At 39.6% G+C, this 20,827-nt stretch overlaps 1 protein-coding gene across 3 annotated transcripts in view; it reads left to right on the top strand.

Moving 5' to 3' along the window:
- Positions 1-14,895, top strand: part of LOC118776608 (EGF-like repeat and discoidin I-like domain-containing protein 3) — a 134,645-nt gene extending 119,750 nt beyond the window's left edge. For all 3 annotated transcript variants that reach the window (XM_036527056.1, XM_036527055.1, XM_036527053.1), the window contains 2 exons: positions 1,425-1,580; positions 14,391-14,895. In XM_036527056.1, coding sequence (XP_036382949.1) covers positions 1,425-1,580; positions 14,391-14,540 — 306 coding nt within the window. In that variant the 3' untranslated portion in view covers positions 14,541-14,895. The remainder of the gene's footprint in view (positions 1-1,424; positions 1,581-14,390) is intronic.
- Positions 14,896-20,827: the final 5,932 nt, after the last annotated feature.

The following is a 20,827-nucleotide window of genomic DNA, read 5'->3' as shown; positions in this document are numbered from 1 at the left end:
TTCCTGTCTCTAGCAGTATCTGATTTCCACAGAGGGACAATAATCAGGATTATTATCATGATTTCACATCTGATTTTTGAACAATTTACTTTAAGTTGGGACGTTTGATCATTCTGTCATCCAAAGGGCTGGTCTCAATTACCACACTACTCTCTGATTTTTTTTTTTTTTTTTGAAGTAAACTCTCACTTGCTGGCAGTCAGTATATTGATTTATGTCGTCTGTCTTTACAAAACTTAGTCTTTCTCGCAGTCTCGCCTCTTTGATTGATAAAGTTTCTCTGTGACAGTACATGTTTATTATGAGACGCTAGAATGCAAATGAGAAATTTGACCTTTTTTGTTTATACGTTAATGAGAAACAGAGGTTATAACCTATTGCAGGAAAACAGAGTTTGCATCAGTAGAAAATTAATATGTGCCCTGGTACTCTTCATTGATATGCACCCTGTAATTAAACTTTAATTTCTCATACATTATTTTTAATAGCTGACACTGAGCTACATTAAATAACATCCTTCCAACACAGAAAACAACCTGATAAATGGATAAAGATTATACATTAATAGTTTGTTCTCTCATTTTGTTTTCTTTTTCAGTCATGTTAAACTTTAATTTTAACCTAAGGCATATTATATTACACTGCTATGTAATGAGTCTCCTACATATCTGACCCTTTTTTATGCAAAATATTTTTATTCAATGTATTTTCCTCTTAAGAAAATGAACATTTTCAGATTGACAGCATATGTGATTTTCATCACAAGGCCTCTTATTTATTTTCCTCTTAACTTTTATGTATAAGATATATAACATCACTCAGTCTTAGTAAACATTTGACTTATATGTTATATAATTGACTTATATTATTTAGTTTAATACCCCATTATGTAGGTTGTGGGTTACTTAGTTTAAAGCTGTTTTCATCTCAAAATAACTCATGAACTTGAAAAGACAAAACTGTCAGTAGTTTATATTGCATTGGTCATCAGTATGACTGAACAGCACGTTGCTGAAGCGTACCCTTAATCAAACCTCATTTTGTGTGGCTTTGGAAATTATAGGGTGATGGAGCGGCTTCGCACTTAAAAGTGAGCGTCACATTGTAAAAAGTCAACAGCAAATGAGAAAGTTTATTAAAAATTAACCCCATCTGCAGTGCTCCTTGCCAGCCATTGCTGCTGCTGGCACGTTTAGTTGCTGAGTCCAGGTTGTGGCTAAGCTCTTTTGTTCAATATGTTGTGAATAATTGAAGCTGCCTTTTACACTGAGTTTACAGTCCTCTCAAAAGATTAGATGAAGATGCTGACATGCTGAAAAAAAAGAAAATTAGACATCTCACACTTTTTAAAGGCTGCTCTCTGTAATGATTTTTTTTTCTTTCCCTTTCTCTCCCTCTCTTCTCTCCCTCAATGTCTCTTTCAGGTGGACTTACTACTCCCCACAAAAATCACTGGCATCATCACCCAAGGAGCCAAAGACTTCGGTCATGTGCAGTTTGTGGGCTCCTACAAAGTGGCCTTCAGCAATGACGGTGAAAGATGGTTAATATATCAGGATGAAAAACAGAAGAAGGACAAGGTAAGCCGCTATTCCATTACTCCAGTACACTTCAACTAAGGTTTTTATTGTGCCTGAAAGGACAGAGGCTTACACTGAACTTAGAAGGCCACATCTACTCCTAAGGCTTCCGCCAATGGAGAACTGAGTTACCATGATAAAAGAACCTGCATTACAGCCAACTTGGTGATGCAACTGGCAGTGAATATGGTGTAGGTCTTGTGTAATTAGTTTGTCTTTCCATTGTTTAGATTGCATTGCAGACATGACCTACAGAATATACATATAAAGTACTCTCAAGCCTCTCCTGTGGTTGTGGCCAGAATGAAATACAAAGAGGAATCTTACCCCCTTACCTTTAATCCATTGTCTAATTTTATTTTAAAGTTATTTTTTGCACATTGCCACTTTGCCTTTCTACCTCTGTCTTAATGCTGCTGTGACATGTGAATTTCCCCGCTGTGGGATCAATAAAGTTCCATCTTATCTTAATTATAAACTTCTGCCAGCTCCACTCTGAAACCTCTGGTAGACTTGTCATCACTCTCCAAAAGGGTCAAATTTCTCCGTCATGTCTGTTCTCCACTCTGGCTCCATGGTGATGGAATGAGCTTCCCACAACAGCCAGACCTGTTAAATCACTGTCCGACTTCCACGACTTCTGTTAAAACTGCACCTTGGGTAAACTGACACTGAAGTCGAAGCATTCATGCTATATCCTCAGACATACTGTGGCACTTAACAGAATATGACATGTTGTGTACTGACTTCTATCAGGTTGAGGCACTTGATTTAGTATCAGCTGCTCCTAGCTTAACCTTCACTCCGTCACTCTGGACAAGAGCATTAGCAGATGTAATGTAAATACAAGACACATATAGAAAGTGTTACCATCACAGTCATTCTGAGTAACCCCCAATCAGAGACATGGATGGGTTGCATTTACATTACATTACAATCATTTGTAGCTTTTTAGCATTTCCCTTTTTTCCACTACAGTGGTTGGATTCAGTTACTGTTGTTGCACTGATGTAATTACAACATCAAAGGGTAAAACTGTTCAGGGTTGCACTCAATTGCCCAAATGATGTGAGGGATTTGTGAATATTCTTCTGGTCATTTTAATGATTCCCATGCGAGGGATTTCGCTGAACAACCATTGTTAGTTCTAGTGTCACATTGTTGGATCAAAAGACAAAAGGGGAAGCTTTGGACTTATGTGCAAGAAACAAGCTCCATTCTCGTACCTCGGTCTCGTATGACTGCTGAAGGCTTAAACGTGTGTGTGTGTGTGTGTTTATGTGTGTATGGCGTCTGGCGCATTTTTTGCGCTTCCCTGAGAACACGTGAGAACTCGCCGCCGTTCCTCGCCTCGCCGATTTGTCCGCTGCGCGTCTTTATTCCGGGCCCTGCGCTAATGTGGTGAGTAATGATTTATGGGCCGGCTCCAGCAGCGCGCCACAGCGGCAAGGGGGCTCTGTAACTCGTCCCCTTCTTCTGCCTGCGTTGCATCTTTTGGACATGGCGTGCTGAGGCAGCGCCGTGCTGCTCCCCAGCTGAGATCTGATAGCGCCGCCGCAAAGCGGGCCCCCTACAAAATGCAGCGTCGGGAATCTTGTCCGCCGCCTTTTTTTTTTTTTCCAGATGAAGCGGACGCGTCACTTTGCATCTCGCACATCAAATCGCAGGGGGATGTGAATCGCATTTCTCAAAAAGCAAAAGAATGCAAAAAGAAACAACCACGGGACAGTGCGGAGCTCAGAATGCAGGAAAAGTCCTTACTTAGAGAACATTCAAAGAAACATACAATAGACTGCAGTTTACTTTCATCGTGATATCAGCTGTGATAGAACATGCTAAACATGATAAAAACCTAACCTGTGTTGTGTCACATTCTAGAAATCATCCTGTATTTGACTTGATGACCAAGGAGCATGATGAATTTCTCTTAATCAAATTGTGTTATCTGCTTGAATGCAAGTCTGCAGCTACTTTCAAAACCTTTTTTGAATGCATTCTTCTCTTTGGGTGCAAAACATACTGTGAAAAGTTGAGGATCTTAAAACTGCTATTCAAAGGCAAATTATCATGACACATGGCATCCTCCACTGGACACCTCGGAAATGTATGCTTTTATCTCGCAATAAATTGTCAGTTTAGGGCAACACACACCAAAACCTTTCCCTTCTCAGTATGCAGATGCTGCGCTTGAGGAGTTCATAATTTCAATTCACAAGACGGTCTTTGGATGTGGGCCACTGCTTGCTGAGTGTAATTTTCAGCTCAGCGATCTCAATTTGGAGCACTGGAAGGCTTCCAGGCGCTTGGTGTGTCTGGCGAGGTGAACATGTGGAAAAAGACGGCTCCCCACCGCTCTCAGACAGTTGTCGCCTCGAACAGATGTGAAAAACGGTTTGGAAGATGCCCAGTGGCTCCACCGAACAGTGCGTGTGATTACTGCCTGCATCTCAAGAACTTTAGGTGATTCATGACGGTTGGAAGCTTTGATAGAAGCACCATGTTTTTGTCAGCTTTTGTCTGGAAAAGTTACACTACCACACACGTGAACTGGAACGTAACCATACACAAATACAAACCCTCAACTTGTGCTGTGAATGAGTATGACAGGTATCGAGCAAAGTTTGCTTAGACAGGGAAAATAGCATGTTCTGAGAATATTCTCAATAAAAGGTGAAAGCTTTTCCAGACTTGCATTTGGAAGTATATTCGTCACGTGTGTAGCCTGTTTAGGCTGATAAGGGGCAGTGCTTAACCTCCGTAGGTTTAATGTGAGAGATGTTCCAGCTTCAGGCATTCCTGTCAGTCCAAGGCCCAAAGCAATTGGGCAGAAAACTCACTCAGCAGTAATTTAGAGAGGTTTTTGCCTGCAGTGCCTGTATGTCCTAGAACCAATGCCTCCTAGTTGTGCTGCTCTGATGGCGAATCTCCAGCTGTCAGCTGTGGGTGGGTGCATCTCATGGAAGCCCTTAGGATGCAGGTGCTCTCACTGCGGCAATCTTGATGTATGGATAGGAGCAATGATGCGCTAACGCGGCTAATTGATTAGCGTTTAAAGTTGTGTCAAGGTGATGCAGTGGGGTTAATTAGCTGCCAAAACCAGCCATCTCTTTGGGGTCAGAGTTCCTGTCAAATCCAATGATGGGCTGTGTGTCTGTAATGAAAATGACGAGGGCTTAGGCGGCTAATGATTGCGGCCTCCCCACGGATGTGTATTGGTAATCTTTGTTTTAGTGGTGTTTGGAGCATTGACCCAGGGATAGGATTAACTTTCACAGGAGTACATTGCTCTCCATTCAGAGGTCTGGTGACCTGAAGGCCATGAGGATGTGGAATTCTCCACCTTCTCCTTCCTGTGTGGTGAACCACTTGCTGTCAGATGAATGCTGCGCAGAACTACAAGGGCATCACTTTAAAATCAGAAGCAATGATGGGTAAAAAAAAAAAAAAGAAAAACCCAGGCCGAAAACCAGGTACTTTTTGGTTAAACAATTCAAATTTTGAAATGTAACTGGTGGTCGTTTCTCAGGCTCCCATGGTCAACCATGACATGCTCATTGGAGAAATCAATAAAAGTAAGAAGTGAGTCGGTTGGAAAGCACACAGGAGTTCATTTAGGCAGGACTTGATATGTTTTATCATCAGGAACGGACCTTGCAGTCAAAGTAAATGTCAGGCCTGTAGGAGATAATTGAGGTCCTCTGAGAGGATAGCATTTGGGAGGTTGGGTTACTGCGACACTTCTTTCATGTGAATATTAAGTGGTGTTATGAAGACCTGTCCTATGAGTAGGTGATAGGGAGTCCTGTATGGAAATGCATTGAAACAGTAGGTTCAATTCCTCATTCCTTACTTCAAAAGAATGTATTAGTTCTAAAAGTACTGACTGTACTTTTAGAACTAGTACTGAATTTTGCTTCAACAGTGCACTATGGCCCTGGGGAATGGTGATACAGAATCATCTAACATATATTCAACATCTGACATCTGAAACCATCAATCAGTGATGGTTGGAAAATGACACACAGAATGTGTTTATGTTCAGGCTGTCAGGTTTATGTTTGGTTGTCAGAATCAAGTCCACACCAGGTAAATAGCTCAATAGGGATCTCATAAGGACTTGCTTGTCCAACTCTGTTCCCTCTCTTCATATTTTTTCTCCCCCAGAAGGACTATGAGAAGTGCCTTTTAAAACATGTTTTCACTTTGCATACATGTTCCTGTTCTTGTACTGGCTCCTCCTTGTGGAAAGAAGACAGTTTTGGGGGACTGAATCTTCTGTATCTTATTTGGTGTCTGAAACCGATGTCAACAGACTAAATAATGAGAGGGAATCAATGACTGCATAGCTGTTGTGCTTGCTCCCAGAAATAAGCACAGTCATGATAACTAAAATAGATATGCACGGTATATAGCCTCCAGATTGACTGATCAATATAAGGGATATGGATGGAAGGAATTAATGAGGCTTCTAATAAGATGTAAAGAGGGAGACCTTTTTAGAAGGACTGATAGTGTGTGAAACCTAGGGTATCGATGTGAACTTTGAGCTCTAACTCATTGCAGAGCTACAGTGATAAGGTAGAAACCTATCAATAAACTCTGCAGAATGGCATTCAGGAGGATAGTTAAGTTTGAGTGTCATTCGCACACAGTACATATTTATCGATGAAAACTGTTTCTTCTTTATACCCAATGCTGGGCCTCTGTCTCCCCTCTTTTCTGAACTTCTTGTACTTTTTATTGTTCAATCAATTTGCTCTTCTGTTGCTTTTGGGCACCACTTTTTTCTGGTTTCATTTCAGGAAAATGAAAGTGACAGTCCCCGGCTCCCCCGATAGCACAAGACAGATCCTTGTCATTTTCCAATCAAACCCGGATGTTAGTCTCATCCTTACCCATTGGTCTTGTGTATTTCTGTGTCCTGCCTTTCACATTGTGAGCATGGGACCCCTCGGCTAAAATTGGAACTTCAGTGACATTATATGACGGAATGTTTTTCTTTTTTGTTGGTGTCCCTTAGCCTGTTAAATATAAAATTCGATACCTCTATGATCTGTCTATGTGGGTTTCAGCCCTTATAACAGTGATACTTCATTGATGATATGGGATGCTCTTCATTTTGTGTTAATGTTAACTGAACTCAATAGCTCCTTTAATGGCAGTGGACTTTTTGGTGCTGAGATTCTCGCTATATCAGACAAGATGATTGTACTATTGCATTGTCGGATGCCCTACTTTAGCTAGAAATGACGTGTATGTACATGGCTTCTTGTACTTTTGTTCTGGTTGGGAACATCACCACATGCCACCGCCAAGAGTACTGACAAGCTTTTCCACTGCAACTTTTAATAAGGGTTGATTGTCCAGACTAAAGTATAAGCTGTGGTAATCACTGTTAGCATTTTACTGGGATCCTTGAGGAAATGTGACATAGAGACAGTGGTATTGTCTTCTGCTCTGGTAATCATCTCTCTCCATGCACAGTACATTAACATTGCAGGGCTCACAGAGAAACAAGATTGGAAACGGCCGCTTCTGCACACCGCGTGCAACATGAATATGAAATTAAGATCTTCATAAAAGGATCTTTAGGCCATCACAGCGCAGGGAAGCCTCATACGGTATCATTCAGGAGATTAAACATTGTTATGCTACCGCCGCGTTAAGAACAACGCAACAGAGCAAATCTCTAATGGAGTTTCTCGCGGATGATTGTTTGCCGCGGCTGGAAATGGCTTTCATTAGGAAACAATTGCGTGCGCCGGTGTTGGAACCTGGGTGCCTCACGCTGTTGCACTGTCAGCATCAGAACCCAAAGCAGGGAATGTGTCTGAACCGAAAAGACAAGGGCAGGGCAGCCTTGTGATGTATTGTTAAGAATGTTTGTGTGTGTGTGGAGACCCCAGATAACTTCAGCCATCTTGTTTTAGAATAAATAAGTAATTAAATAAATAAGGAAGGAAAGAGTTTGTTGAGTTTGTTGTTTGTTTTGTTTGTTTGAAAAAAAAATGAAAAAAATGAATGATTAAAAAAAAACAAGCTAAAATGGCAGACTGTATTTATTTATTTATTTATTTATCCTGACATCCCAGTCCTCAGACACAAAACAAAAACTGTTATCGTATATGTATGCTCTCTCATCCAAAGAATTAAAGAAAGTTAACAGCAGAGGCTGGACAATTGTTTGGGTTCGTTTGATGAGGACAAATTATCGTAGCCACTCATTGGTCCTTCAAGATTGGTTTTGTGAAGAGCTAAAAAAAAAAAAAAAAAAAACAGACTAAACAAATGTCTGCTTTTTTGTTGTTTTTGTTATCTCTTTAAGTTCACAGTGAGGATTAATTAAAAAAATTAATTCAATAAAACAATGGCTTGATATTCCATCTGAAAACTCATTTCTTTTGTAATTGAAATTACACATCAGGGATTTAGCAGGACAGCAAGGTGTCAATTATTTGGGTCCTGATTGCTAGGGTTATGTGGGCACCAACAGAAGAATTGCATCTCTGCAGAGGGATTTTTGTTAATGAGTTCAACAAAGGTCTGATTAATTCCTTCTTATCTTCACCTTATCACAAACACTCCTTCCTAATGTTCCTCCTTCCTTCTTCCTAATGTCCCTTTTATTTCTCCCACGTATTTTGTCAGGTTCTCGTACCCCAAAACAATTCCTTGTGCATTGCATCCTATGAGATTCATGCTTTAAAACATTTGGACAGCAGTATAGTCCCATTAGGGGTTTCATGGTTATGAACCTCCAGTTCTGCATATACACACTCTTCTAATCTAACTGCTCTCTCACTGCACAAATACATCTGCTACTCTTCTCTGTGAGCCCAACCCTGTAAGCAGTGTTACCTTAAATTGCACATCACCTTCATATTATGCATGCGCCGCTGTCTTTCCTGGTGCAATGTCAATGGATATGATAGGTTTAAAGCATGACTCGCTCCCTGCATGCAGAAGAAGCCCAATGAAGTTCAGGTGTTAGGAGGGATTTTGCAGCAGGTCGGTGGATGACACACACACATACACATACACACACACGCATGCACGCACACACACACACACACAGCAGAGCCCCTCTCTGCCCCTTTACTGTGCCTTTCCACACCACTGTACCACACACTCACAAAACTGGTGCAACATGCAGTGTTTTTTTCTTTCTTATTCTCGCTTACTGAGCCTTTGACCCCTGCCCCACCCTGTTCTGCCACGGGCACGATGGTGTCCACTGTATTCACTGTATTTGGCCATAAGAGCCTATGAAGAGACAGTGAGCTCTGTCTTGGTGAAGTTAAACGTCGTCCTCCAAAGTGACTGGCTGTTCTCTCAGGGACACCTCTAACTTGAGGAGAAATGGCAGCATCTTTGAAACTGTCACAGCGGCCGTGTCCACAGCAGGTACTGCAGAAAAAGCTAGTGAAACTGGGACACAGCACTGAAGCAATATGTTCATGCTATATGCATTTTAATGATATATACATATACACATTTACATGCATTTTCATTTAGATCTCTAGAGAATGAGGCCTATTGAATTAAAATTTTCAAGTTGTGGCTAATTTAAATCAATAATATTTAACAAGGTTTTAACAAGATTTTTCTTCTCTCGGATTACCCAACCTTTTTTGCAATTTTCATCTTTCATTTGGAATTAATGCTGCACTTGAAGGGATAATTATACCTTTCATAGTTTCTGAAATGAACTATGAGCTGGCGTGATAAGGTAACAGCAATAATGGTGATTGAACCGCCCCCTTTGGACGGAGGTAAATGTGACCACACATTAAGCCAGAGTGTTTTGTGAATTGGAGTAATCAATTCCTTTGCATTAAGTTTTGTGTTAAAAATTAAGCTTATCCTCTCTTTCAGTACATTCATGATTCTTTTGCTGTAGCTGAGTCTTTCATTGGATTTGTCTCTCCATTTTTTTCCTCTTGATAACATTTTTCTGAACCTTCAAACTTCAAACTTCAAACATGTCTTTGGAGGTTTTACACAAATGCTAATTAATGGACACCCCAAGCAGCAACTCAATATCATTCGGTTGTTTTCCATGAATAAAGGGGTGATTAAACTCAATGAGATGCAGGTTTGTATACAAATAAATGAATTTCAAACAGATGAAAGAATTTCAAAGAACCCATCAAAAATTTGTTCTTTTTCCATTTATTAAGTTAAAAGCCTATCACCGGCAGCATATCTTTTAAAATGCATAATTGCATTCCTCTTCCTGACAAGACCTGATCAAACAGCTGGTGAAGATGTCTTACATGATTCTTTATAAAAATGGTGAATCAGACACTTTAGGAGTAGGGGAAGAATGGCTTCTAGTGGTTCCCCCAGACTCCACACACACACACACACACACACACACACACACACACACATACATGCACACAAACACATACACATATTATGTTTACACGAAATATGCTTACCTCACCAGAATGTATATGTTTCCTTTGCTACTACTTGGCCTGGAATTTGGAGAGGGACAGTCATGCATTCAGGACTGCTGTTGGGTTTTATACTGTAAAATGAAAGGGTTTTCCATGCATCAAGGTAGTAATGTGGTTGCCCAGGTGATCTGTAACAGCAGCTGACAGCACTGAGTTAATTCTGCTGCACGCAGTCGCTATTGGCTGAATCAAACAGAGCTTTCGAGCTAATGCACTGTGCAGGCTTGCCGTAAAGCTCCAATGTGTGTCGCGTGAAAAGTTGAGCATTTATAGTTTCTGTTTGATGAAATAAAAAATCCTATCAAGAGCATAGCGCTTCTTTTTTTATCACCCTTCCGTGGTGAGTAGTTTAGAGCGGCTGCTTGATTGCACTGTCAGCATTGATTTCTGTCAGGCAAATGTTTGTGAAGTATGCGAAACATTCTTTCACATTGACGCCACCCAAAGAGGCTCCTGGAGTTTTGCACATTTTTTCTTTCACCGTATGGTAATGAGGCACACGAGGAGGAATCTTCTGCGGTGACCTGGTTCTTACATATATATATATATATGTCGCGTGAGCAATGGTGACGCACATTCCCATTCCCGGATATGCCAGGTCTGCTGTGGAGCTCCTGTCACACTTCAGCATTTGCACCTTCAGGATGTGGTGTGACCCCAAGTGAAAGAAGGGGGAATTCGTAATGCACTGCATCATTTGCACGTCTGGAATGTGATGTGGCCCTGAGCGAGAGAGGCGGGAACCTGCAAGACAAATGTGGTGTTGTTACGTGCACAGAGATCACAACACAGTGTGGAATCAGGTATAACACTGTCACCATTATTCCCAAACAAAATCGTGTGATCTCGGTGATGAAGGAAAAGGACCCGCATTAGCTAGAGGTTACACTTTTAACTCCCAGGTGGTGTACTGCTGCTACATCCTTGAACAGGTTATTTATCCTGAATAACTTAAATGAGCTGTAGTTGCTATAGAAAGCTACAATGTAGCTGCTCAGAACACTCTGTACAGGTTGCCTTGGATAAAGCTGTCCTCTAAGCAAAGACTGGCCTTTTGTCTTTTAAAAAACTATCCATATCCCTCTCTCCAGAGGAAAATAGAATAATTATAGGCGTATAAAATATAGATGAAAGCTTGTGACATCACTGACTACCTGGCTTTGTTGCAGCAATCACCGAGAATTGCATTGAATCATACAAGGATCAGAACTGTTTCTGCACAACAGCAGGTTTCCATTGAAAGGGAAGTGAATGTGCATTTCCATTTTAGGCTATCCACATGGATTTTTACATACAAACTGTCTGTTTATTATGTAGGTGTGCTGTAAAGGTTTTTTTTTTTTAGTGTACTAGAACAGTGTTTCCAAAAGACCGGGTCGCGACCCACAGGTGGGTGGCAGGAGATTTTATTTGGGTCACCAAATAAATTTGCAGAATTTCTTCCATGGCCCACCTATCCCACCCTTTCGCGCGTACAATCACACTGGTGTGATTAGCCATTTAGCATGTGTGCTAAAACCGGTGCAATTAGAAAATTAGATTGGAAAAATTCTAGCTAATTTTTGCTTTGAGGAAACAGCGATTTAACATTAAAAAATATAGCAAATGTGGCGGTGAAAACTATGAGAAGCGTAGTAACGCTAATGCAAACATAATGAACCATGTAACATAATACATGCACTACATAGCATAAAATAAATAGCACATAATGTGCCTAATGAGATTTGACATGGAATAGATCTGATGTGGTTAATGAATTGATTGTTGATTGTTCAAATTGATTGAGTGACTGTTTGATAGCAATTAAACAAAAAAAGCTGCACTTAAACACAAGCCTCCTTGTTCTGATAATAGGTATGAGCATTTAAAAAAACCTTCAACAGGAAGCATGTTTTTGATAGTACTGAATGTTCATATTGTTCTGATAATTGTACTTATAACATTGAATCTAGTATGAAAGGCTAGCATATATTCTGTTTCTTTTACTGATGAGAGGAATGCACGACAGCCTGTTAACTCCACCTACTGTAAATGCACTTATTTTGTCTCATTTATAAAGTATTTAACATGTGTATATGTTTTCAATAACGTGCATAAAACGAAGTTGTGATTTATGAAAAGTACATCTCTTCGAAATGGCTGGTTTACCTATTCAAGATAATTTAAGATGATGTGGAAATGGCAGTAAAAATAGTCAAGAACGTTCATTTATGCACAGATCTGCTCTCGATTTATAGATAAGGCTTATTGTGAATTGGGTTGCGATGGTTTGTCATTTTTAAAAAGTGGGTCCCCAGAAAGAAAAGTTTGGGAAACACTGTAGTAAAAGGCCAAGAAAAGAAAATGAAAGAAAGAAAAACTTTTACACAAACTTTGTCTTTAATCATCTCTGAGAAAGTCTTACATTCATAACTGAGACAAGTAGTAAATGAAGATAAACGACTGTAATTAAAACACTATGCATTAATCGATAACTCCCTGGGAGGCTCCATCAGGTAAACCCTGGCACTGTTTACATCTGATTTCCAAGGTGGGCAGAAGCAGAGAGAGAGTGGAGAGTGGGTCACCTAGAGGACTCATCCTCCCAGAACACTGTGAGTGACTTCAGAGAGCTCCCCCTAGAGGGCTCCAGATGCCATCACACTCTGTCGAACTGCTGATGGCGTGTGTCTGCGTTGCTGCAGATGCCATCGCTCAGTCGCGCAGTCCCACAGGGGACTGCTCAAGTCCAAGTCATTTTCATTGAGTGGCTCGTGTTACCTAGGCGCCAATCAAAGACATGAGATAAAGAGCTGATGTAAGTGCATTTTTTTCCAGTCATGCGGGAACCATTGAAAAGCTATCTACATTGTGTGCATGAAGCTCGGGGGAATGGGAAGAGTGAATTAGCTCATTATAGTGTGAGCAAGCCGCGGACGGTACAGTGAATTGAACGAGGTGGTGTTTGAAGTGGCTACGAAGTGGTTTTGTGTGAGCAGGCAGTACCTTCCGTGTCCTTGTTTGCATAACAAGCACAAGGTTTTGATTGAAATCCCTTTTAAGTGAAGTGCTTTTTTTCGTATTTTATTTTCAGTCCATCCGGATGCCAAAGGAAGCCACTCACATGAGAGAGGCAAAAACTAGCCTCCCTGTTAAAGACTGCCATCTTCGTGCATCCAAAATTAAATAAAGAGCTTATACAAGCAGACCATGTCATTTTCCACACCTGTTTATTCTCCCAACACCTTTTACCCTAATAACACAGTGGGTGGTTGTGAGAGTGAGAGTAATCGAGGGAGACTGTCTCTATTGCAGCTGTTAGTCAAGCATCAAAGAGGCAATACATGCAAATCACCCTGCTGGAGGCTAAGGGAGGTTGTCTTGCTCGCGATCTTTGCTGAGGTCCACAGAAGTTAATAGCCAGCGACTTCCTTGATAAATCTTCATTCTTCTATAGCCCATCTTATAACAAAAACAGATAAGAATAGTCTGCTTGGATTGATTCTGGATTATATTCTGGATAATTTAAATCGTCCAGCTCCACTGTGGTTAACTTACCACATTTGCTCCAGGTTTAACAACACACACAATAATTTTATCAGAACCCTAGTCCATGATTGAAATGCCCACTGCATTCCATCAGAATGTCACCACAGATGCAGTACCTGTTGTAACATTGTATTACAATGATTATTAATGAGAGGCATTTTAAATTACATACAGCTACAGCTACAGCTATAGTTTGGCTACTAATATATATATCTTACAATATAATTTTTTTTGTCATACACTGTACCTTACAAAGAGACACTGCAGTGTTATTGGTGTTGTGTGGACTGGAATCAGTCCAGTGGTGTAACAGTAAGTTGACTGACTGAAGGGCTTAACTGCCATCACCCAGATGCAAAGGTCTTGTCTTGGTTGTTTTCTTTCTCTCGGTGGCAAAGAGGTGCATGTAGCAGCCCCAGTATGTGCCATCAAACTGATCCAAATGCATCTCTGCTTGGCTGACACCTCAGGCATCTGACATCATTTTTCCATTTGTGTCGTCTCTCTTCTCTGAATCTGCCTGTAACTCTGTGCACCAATGAGAAACTGGCTGGCTGATTGTCATAAAATTTAGCCAATGATAACAGTGGAAAACAACAGTCGTGACATTTATAGGACAGAACTCTGCTCAACACCTTAAGAAGGAGCTTGATGATACTCAGCCAGTGACCTCCATGATAAATGTTCATTCTGCATACTGGTATATATATATATATATATATATATATATATATATATATATATATATATATATATGCACACACACAATATATATGCAATATATATAATATTTATACTTATTTTCTCTCCTTGTTAGGTATTCCAAGGAAACTTCGATAATGACACTCACAGAAAGAACGTGATAGACCCACCCATCTACGCCCGATTCGTGCGGCTCCTGCCATGGTCGTGGTACGGTCGGATCACTTTGCGGGCTGAGTTGCTCGGCTGCACAGAGGAAGACTGAACAGTCCACCATCCTCCCCTTTTCCCCTGGCTTACTGGAATATCGAGCGATCCAGTATTTCAATACAAACTGTGCAAAACCTGTAAAAAGAATCGATTTCCAATGGGTTTTTCAAGAATACGTGTTTAGTTGTGGTAGGCGGGATATTTGTTTTCTACATTGATTTGAACCTGCCCTTGTCAAATATCTGTCCCTTTTTTTCCTCTTCTTTTTTGTCCTTGTCTTTTTATTCTCAAATTCTTATTCTGATTTTTTTGTACCAGTATGGAATGCAATTGTGTAACATACTGAGGGGGAAATGGTCACACTGTGGATCTGATTTATTGCAATGAAAACTACAGAGTCACTTTTTAATGAGGGCATCAAATATAATATATATATATATATATATATATATATATATATATATATATATATATATATATATAAACACACAAATACTGTATACTGTAGCTAAAAAGAATAGTAGAATCATGTCTAAAATATTATTATTAAAACATAACCACTAATACTATACTATATATTTGTACTTTTTACTAAAATACTTCACCAATACTTGACTTTAACAGTAGTGTATTTGACATTAATATTCTGATGCAGGGGGGGAAAACTAAAAAAAGAATATTCTGTTGTGTAATATATGAAACACTAAAATATTGCATGGCATACAGATTATGGTAGTAAATGTATATTATAAATGATTACATACCTAATCTCAATAATGTGATTTAGGGATACATTTTTACGTGTATTTTCTAAAGTTTCTGATACACATTACAAAGGTTTAGAAATTAACACACTTGCTATAGACAGAGAATAGAGCTTTAAAAAAGTGACACTGCAGTGTTTATATTGAGGTATATTGTATGGGGTGATCAAAGGTGTCCTAATGCTTTCACCACTGTATTTTGTTTTTAATTTATTTGAAGAAAAAATATATATATATTAGCTGAGGTTTGTGGTTGGCTAAGTATTCCCTGGAAGATGTCCCACGGTTGGTTTTCATTTCAGTTGATTGTCTCGTCGTGTGTCCTTCAGGCCACATTGTGTTGGATTCTGCTTTTAAGAAATCTTCCTGTCTCTAATCAATTTGAACAGCTCAGGATAGAATCCCCCCTTTATATTGTTTTCTCTTTTTTACCCACAATTCTATTATATGCCTAAGAGTAAATTCATTACTTAATATATTTAAGAATTTTTGATTTTTTTTTTATGTTTGCAGGTATTTTCTGATGAAATGGCAATGAAGGACAGTGTGTCATGGAAAATATACATGCGGTTATAATGCCAACACTGAATGGATTTTTTTTTTTCCCAGAATTTTCCAAATATTCAAAGATTATTATGACAACATCACGTTACATTAACAACTTTTTTAACATTCATGACTTTTCAAAAAGAAAACATTCAAAAAAGTATATGTATATCTGTATTTGGTTGAAATGTAAGATAAACACTAACAGTTGTTGTTATGTCACTGTATACCAGTGTTACATTTGCAAGTGTATCATGAAAAATACTATGGTAAAAAAAAAATGTGCAACCAAAATCAGCGGAGTGGGTTGAGCAATGACCAGTGTTGGGATTTCACAGACAGTGTAATCAACAGCTCAGTATTCCCACATTTGTCCACATGATGACTAACCCCTTGACTGTGACCATGTGTGCGCATTTTGCTTGCCACATTCATGGTGAAAAAAATGCAAGTGATTTCTAAACATCACTATAATGATTTCTTTTTCTTTTTTTTCCTAAATACAGGTCAATCATGCATTGTAATGGCACTCTAATAACTAACTTGTTCAAGAGAACTGTACAAATTCAGTATAGCAAGTGAGGTGTTTCTTGATGTAAAACAATGTGTGACCATTGTTTTTGAACCATGGATTCTGCGTAGCCGTCACATTACGTATTTACGGATATAAAAATCACCTCGTTTCTAATGGAGGTTTTTCTAGCAGAATACACTGAGGCATCATAATACCATTTCATATTGATGTAATCTTCTTTGATCAAGATGTTTACAGCAATTCTCATCTAGTGTTCGTGTGTACAGTAAGTAATGGCAGTTCCTTGGTTAACCATTCAACCACTTGCCTGTGTAACTTCGCTAGACACGATCCTACTGGCCTTCAGAAAGGGCTGCATTGCATCACCGCATAGCACAGACAGCCGATTAAAGGATATCTCATAAGTGTATTCTGTGTGTTACCATTAAAACATGGTTTCCGATAGTGATTGGCCTTTTCAGCTTGTGTGCTGCAAGTGGTTTTGGCAAACAGCTGTCTTCAGTTACTAAGGAGATGTCACGGAGACAGAAAGGGAGCCCAGCTCTTCGATTTCTGTATGCTTTCTCTGATGTCATCATTCAATTTCAAGTATCAAGAGCTATCTAGCAAAATGTACTGATTATCTAAAAACTCCTCACATCTATGGGTGGGGGTGGGGGGCAAGATGTTCCTGTGTACAGATGAACAGTGGTTGCTTCAACGAGAGCTCTTTGGTTTGACAAATAAAAAAGCTGTCTGTGAGCAATGTCTCCTGTATGTTTTTATGTTTATGTTCAAATCCAGTCTAATCATTATGTGGTTTCTTCTCTGGATTCTCAGTGTTCATGTCAAGTGTTTTTTTTTTTTTGTTTTTTTTTCTGAAGGATACATTCATTCATTCTTTTGTTCTTTTGTTCATTTCAATGATCTCCAAACCCATGATATATAGGTTATTTATGTAATCGGGAAATGTAACCTTTGACAAATAGCATCAGATCGATTTAGGAGCAGGTCATAGCAAAGAGATGGAAATGGAGCTGTAGTTTTTTTTTCTTTCTTTTATCTCTGGTCTGTCTTGTACTGGAATTATTCAACCAATAATTCTCAGCAGGAGACTTAAGAGCTTACTTCAACCCATCATGCTTCATATGAAATTATTGCTAAACACCTTTTGCAGAAGCAGCCTGCCTTCCTGCAATTGCCTTCAAAAGAAATGGTGGGGTGCATCAGACTTATATTCACCAGACCTCTCTTAACCTTATTAACTTCACTCTCTTTACCGTGGCGGAGATTAAAACATAAAACAAAGGCCAAATGTGCTGAGCTGAGATGTCCAGTAATGATTCAATTACCGGAATGCTGGAGCAACAAAATAATTACCTCGTAACTCAGTCGAGCGAAGTTACAGAGCAATTAAGACCTATTAGAAAACAATCTGTTTGGCTTGCCTGTTTCATCATCAAATCCTTGATCTGAAAATGAAAAAAAAAATGCCTGCTTCAAAGAGATTTAAACAGCGGGCAGCTGTCCATTGTTATTGGTAATTGTTCATTCAATTTGCAACCTAGAATCTGTCAACTGAACTTACAGTTTGAACTGGAAACAAATCAGCAGAAATGTCTTACTAATGAAATGGCTGGCTTCGGTAAATATTTTAAGTTCCTATTTAAATAAAAGACTAGTGCAAAAAGAATTCCTTCTAATGAAGGAGGATGAGCAAAAATATTGTGGACAAGGCCTGTTTTTATCCTTTAGAAAATTGCTTGTTATAATCCCCAAATTGACCTGATCTTCAGTCTTGCAATAAATAGAACCTTTCTATTGATAGAACCTATCAAAAATATTGTTGTATGCACTATAACTGTAACAATCAAAGCTAATTCCAGCATTTAGCTCAGCTGTTATATCCATCAATTGATCAATCCGATTGGCATTGAATCAAATGTACTTTGCAGGATGACATGGCATCCTAATTACTTTCCAGTTACAAATACAATTTCATTGGATAATGAGTCAAATTGATTCAGCTGGCCCACGTGGATTGGCTGCTCTGGGTGGAGTGAATTAGTTTCAGTCTGTGCCCATAAGGGCCACATCCAATTTGATTTCATTTAATCACCATCTTAAAATCTGTGGGGAACGTCACTATGGAACATACATCAGTAATGGAGTACGGCATAAAGTGGCATTATAATCATAAAAACTATAAGAAGTCCACATAAAAGTAAAGCCAAGCTCACTCAGTAATCCATTAAACCTTATGGTGGGTGAACGATGTACCACATGGAAATCAGGGCCTATAGGAGTTTTAAACTCCCTCTGTATCAATGGGGTCCACTCATGAGGAAGACAGTTGATCCTATGTGTTTTAGAGATGCCTTTCAACCAGTGTCTGATTGATAACTGGCACAACAGGTGATCCCAGTTCCATTACATTACGTCATTTAGCAGATGCTCTTACCCAGAGCGACTTCCAAAACAATGCATCACTATGCTAAGAGTAGTTATCGAGAAGTACTACCAGAGGTCAGGATACTGAGTTAAGTGCTAAACTAGTGTAGAGTGATTTTTTTATAGAAAATAGGGATAGTTCTCATCCAATCCATGTCTCCAATTCAATAATTAAGATCTGATTTTGACACTGGTATGTTTTTATTGCCCCATATTAAGGTGGATTTATTTTGTACTGTGTGCGTTTCTGTGTGAAAGAGAGAGATATATAGAGACAGTGACAGAGAGAGATTGTTCTCATCACATGGTAGCACAATATCAATAGATTGCAGTTACAGAGAGAAAGGGAGATGCGTGGTATAGATTCTACAAGTCTCTGTAACTCTTCTGGAGGGATGGAACTCCATTCTTCCAAAAGATATTCCCTCATTTGGTGTTTTGATGATGGTGATGGAGAGTGCTGTCTAACACGTCGGTCCAAAAGCTCCCATAGGTGTTCAATTGGGTTGAGATCTGGTGACTGCGAAGGCCATAGCATATGATTCACATCATTTTCATACTCATCAAACTATTCAGTGACCCCTCGGCCCTATGGATGGGGGCATTGTCATCCTGGAAGAGACCACTCCCATCAGGATAGAAATATTTCATCATAGGATAAAGGTGATCACTCAGAACAACTTTGTATTGATTTGCTGTGACCCTTGCCTCTAAGGGGACAAGTAGACCTAAACCATGCCAGCAAAATGCCCCCCACAGCATAACAGAGCCACCGGACCCCCTCACTGTAGGGGTCAAGCATTCAGGCCTGTACCGTTCTCTTGGTGTACGCCACACATACACTCACCCACTTGTCACGAATATGGTGAAGGATGACTCATCTGACCATATCACATCTCTGTAGACCAGTGCCTATGGTTTCTGGACCACTGAACTCTCAAATGTGCATTCATCTTTTTAACGAGGGGCTTATGCACTGCAACCCTACTATAATATCCCTCTCTATGTAATTGTCGACGGATTGTTCTTGCTGACACAGTTTCCTTACATATCATACTAATGCACAAGCATCATGGTTATCAAATGTGCGCTGTCGACCACAATTTCCAACCCTATTTACTGATGTCTTTCTAAATGCAGAGGTCACTTTAGTCACTGTTCCTATTGAAACACTAGCCAGTTGAGCAGTCTTTGTGACTGAAGCTCCTGCCATCTGTGCCCCAACACTCTGTCAAACCCTCTTTCAAAGTCACTTAAATTTTTTTCCTTTTGCCATCTTGATCCAAAATCGAGATCAACTGGGCATTTTTATATATGCCACAGAGCATGATTGGATGTTAATTGCTTAATTGTACCATGCAGTACACCTGTGTGGAAGCATCTGCATTCATTATGTTTATCCACTCATTTATTCAGGGTTTTCCTTTAATTTCCTTTAATTATATATATCACACACACACATACACAAGCAGTATTGTTGTGTGTGTGTTTGTATTGCTGTGTCTTTAATGTGCCCCCTCACTTTCAATGTTTCAATGCTTCCAGTGGTTTACTTTTCACAAGCCCTCTGTTTAAATATAAAATAACATTTATGAAGTCTTCAAAGTGCATAGTCGATGCTCAGCCGGGCCAACATAAGCACTTCGTACTGCTGTGCATTGTTTCCTACAGCAACTGGTGACTGGTGAGAGAGTGACTGTAAGGGTGTGGAATGACCTTATCGCCATGGTGCTCCATGCCCCGGCTTTAAGAGAAAATCAACGTCCTTTTCTTCTTTTCATCACACTGTGGTGCCCCTCAACCCCAACTGTTAATGTATTTCGTTATTCTTGGCAAACTGCAGTATCGTCCATCATTACTGCAGACGTCTCCAGTTTGGCTGAGTGGCCATTGTTTTTGGCATTTGTCTGTTGGCCATGAGACACATAAAAACAGAGGCAGCCATTGTCTCAAGTGTGCAGATTAACAAAGAATGGAAGTACGATGTTTGAACAGAACTCATGTATGGCAAAAAAATGTAGAGCAAGAAGGACATATCTGAAGCACAAACCTTGAAAGAAATAGATC

The sequence above is a fragment of the Megalops cyprinoides genome, chromosome 4, assembly GCF_013368585.1.
Source record: "Megalops cyprinoides isolate fMegCyp1 chromosome 4, fMegCyp1.pri, whole genome shotgun sequence".
Classification (NCBI taxonomy): domain Eukaryota; kingdom Metazoa; phylum Chordata; class Actinopteri; order Elopiformes; family Megalopidae; genus Megalops; species Megalops cyprinoides.
Note: the sequence above shows the minus strand (reverse complement) of the source record. Positions and strands in the feature narration are given on the sequence as shown.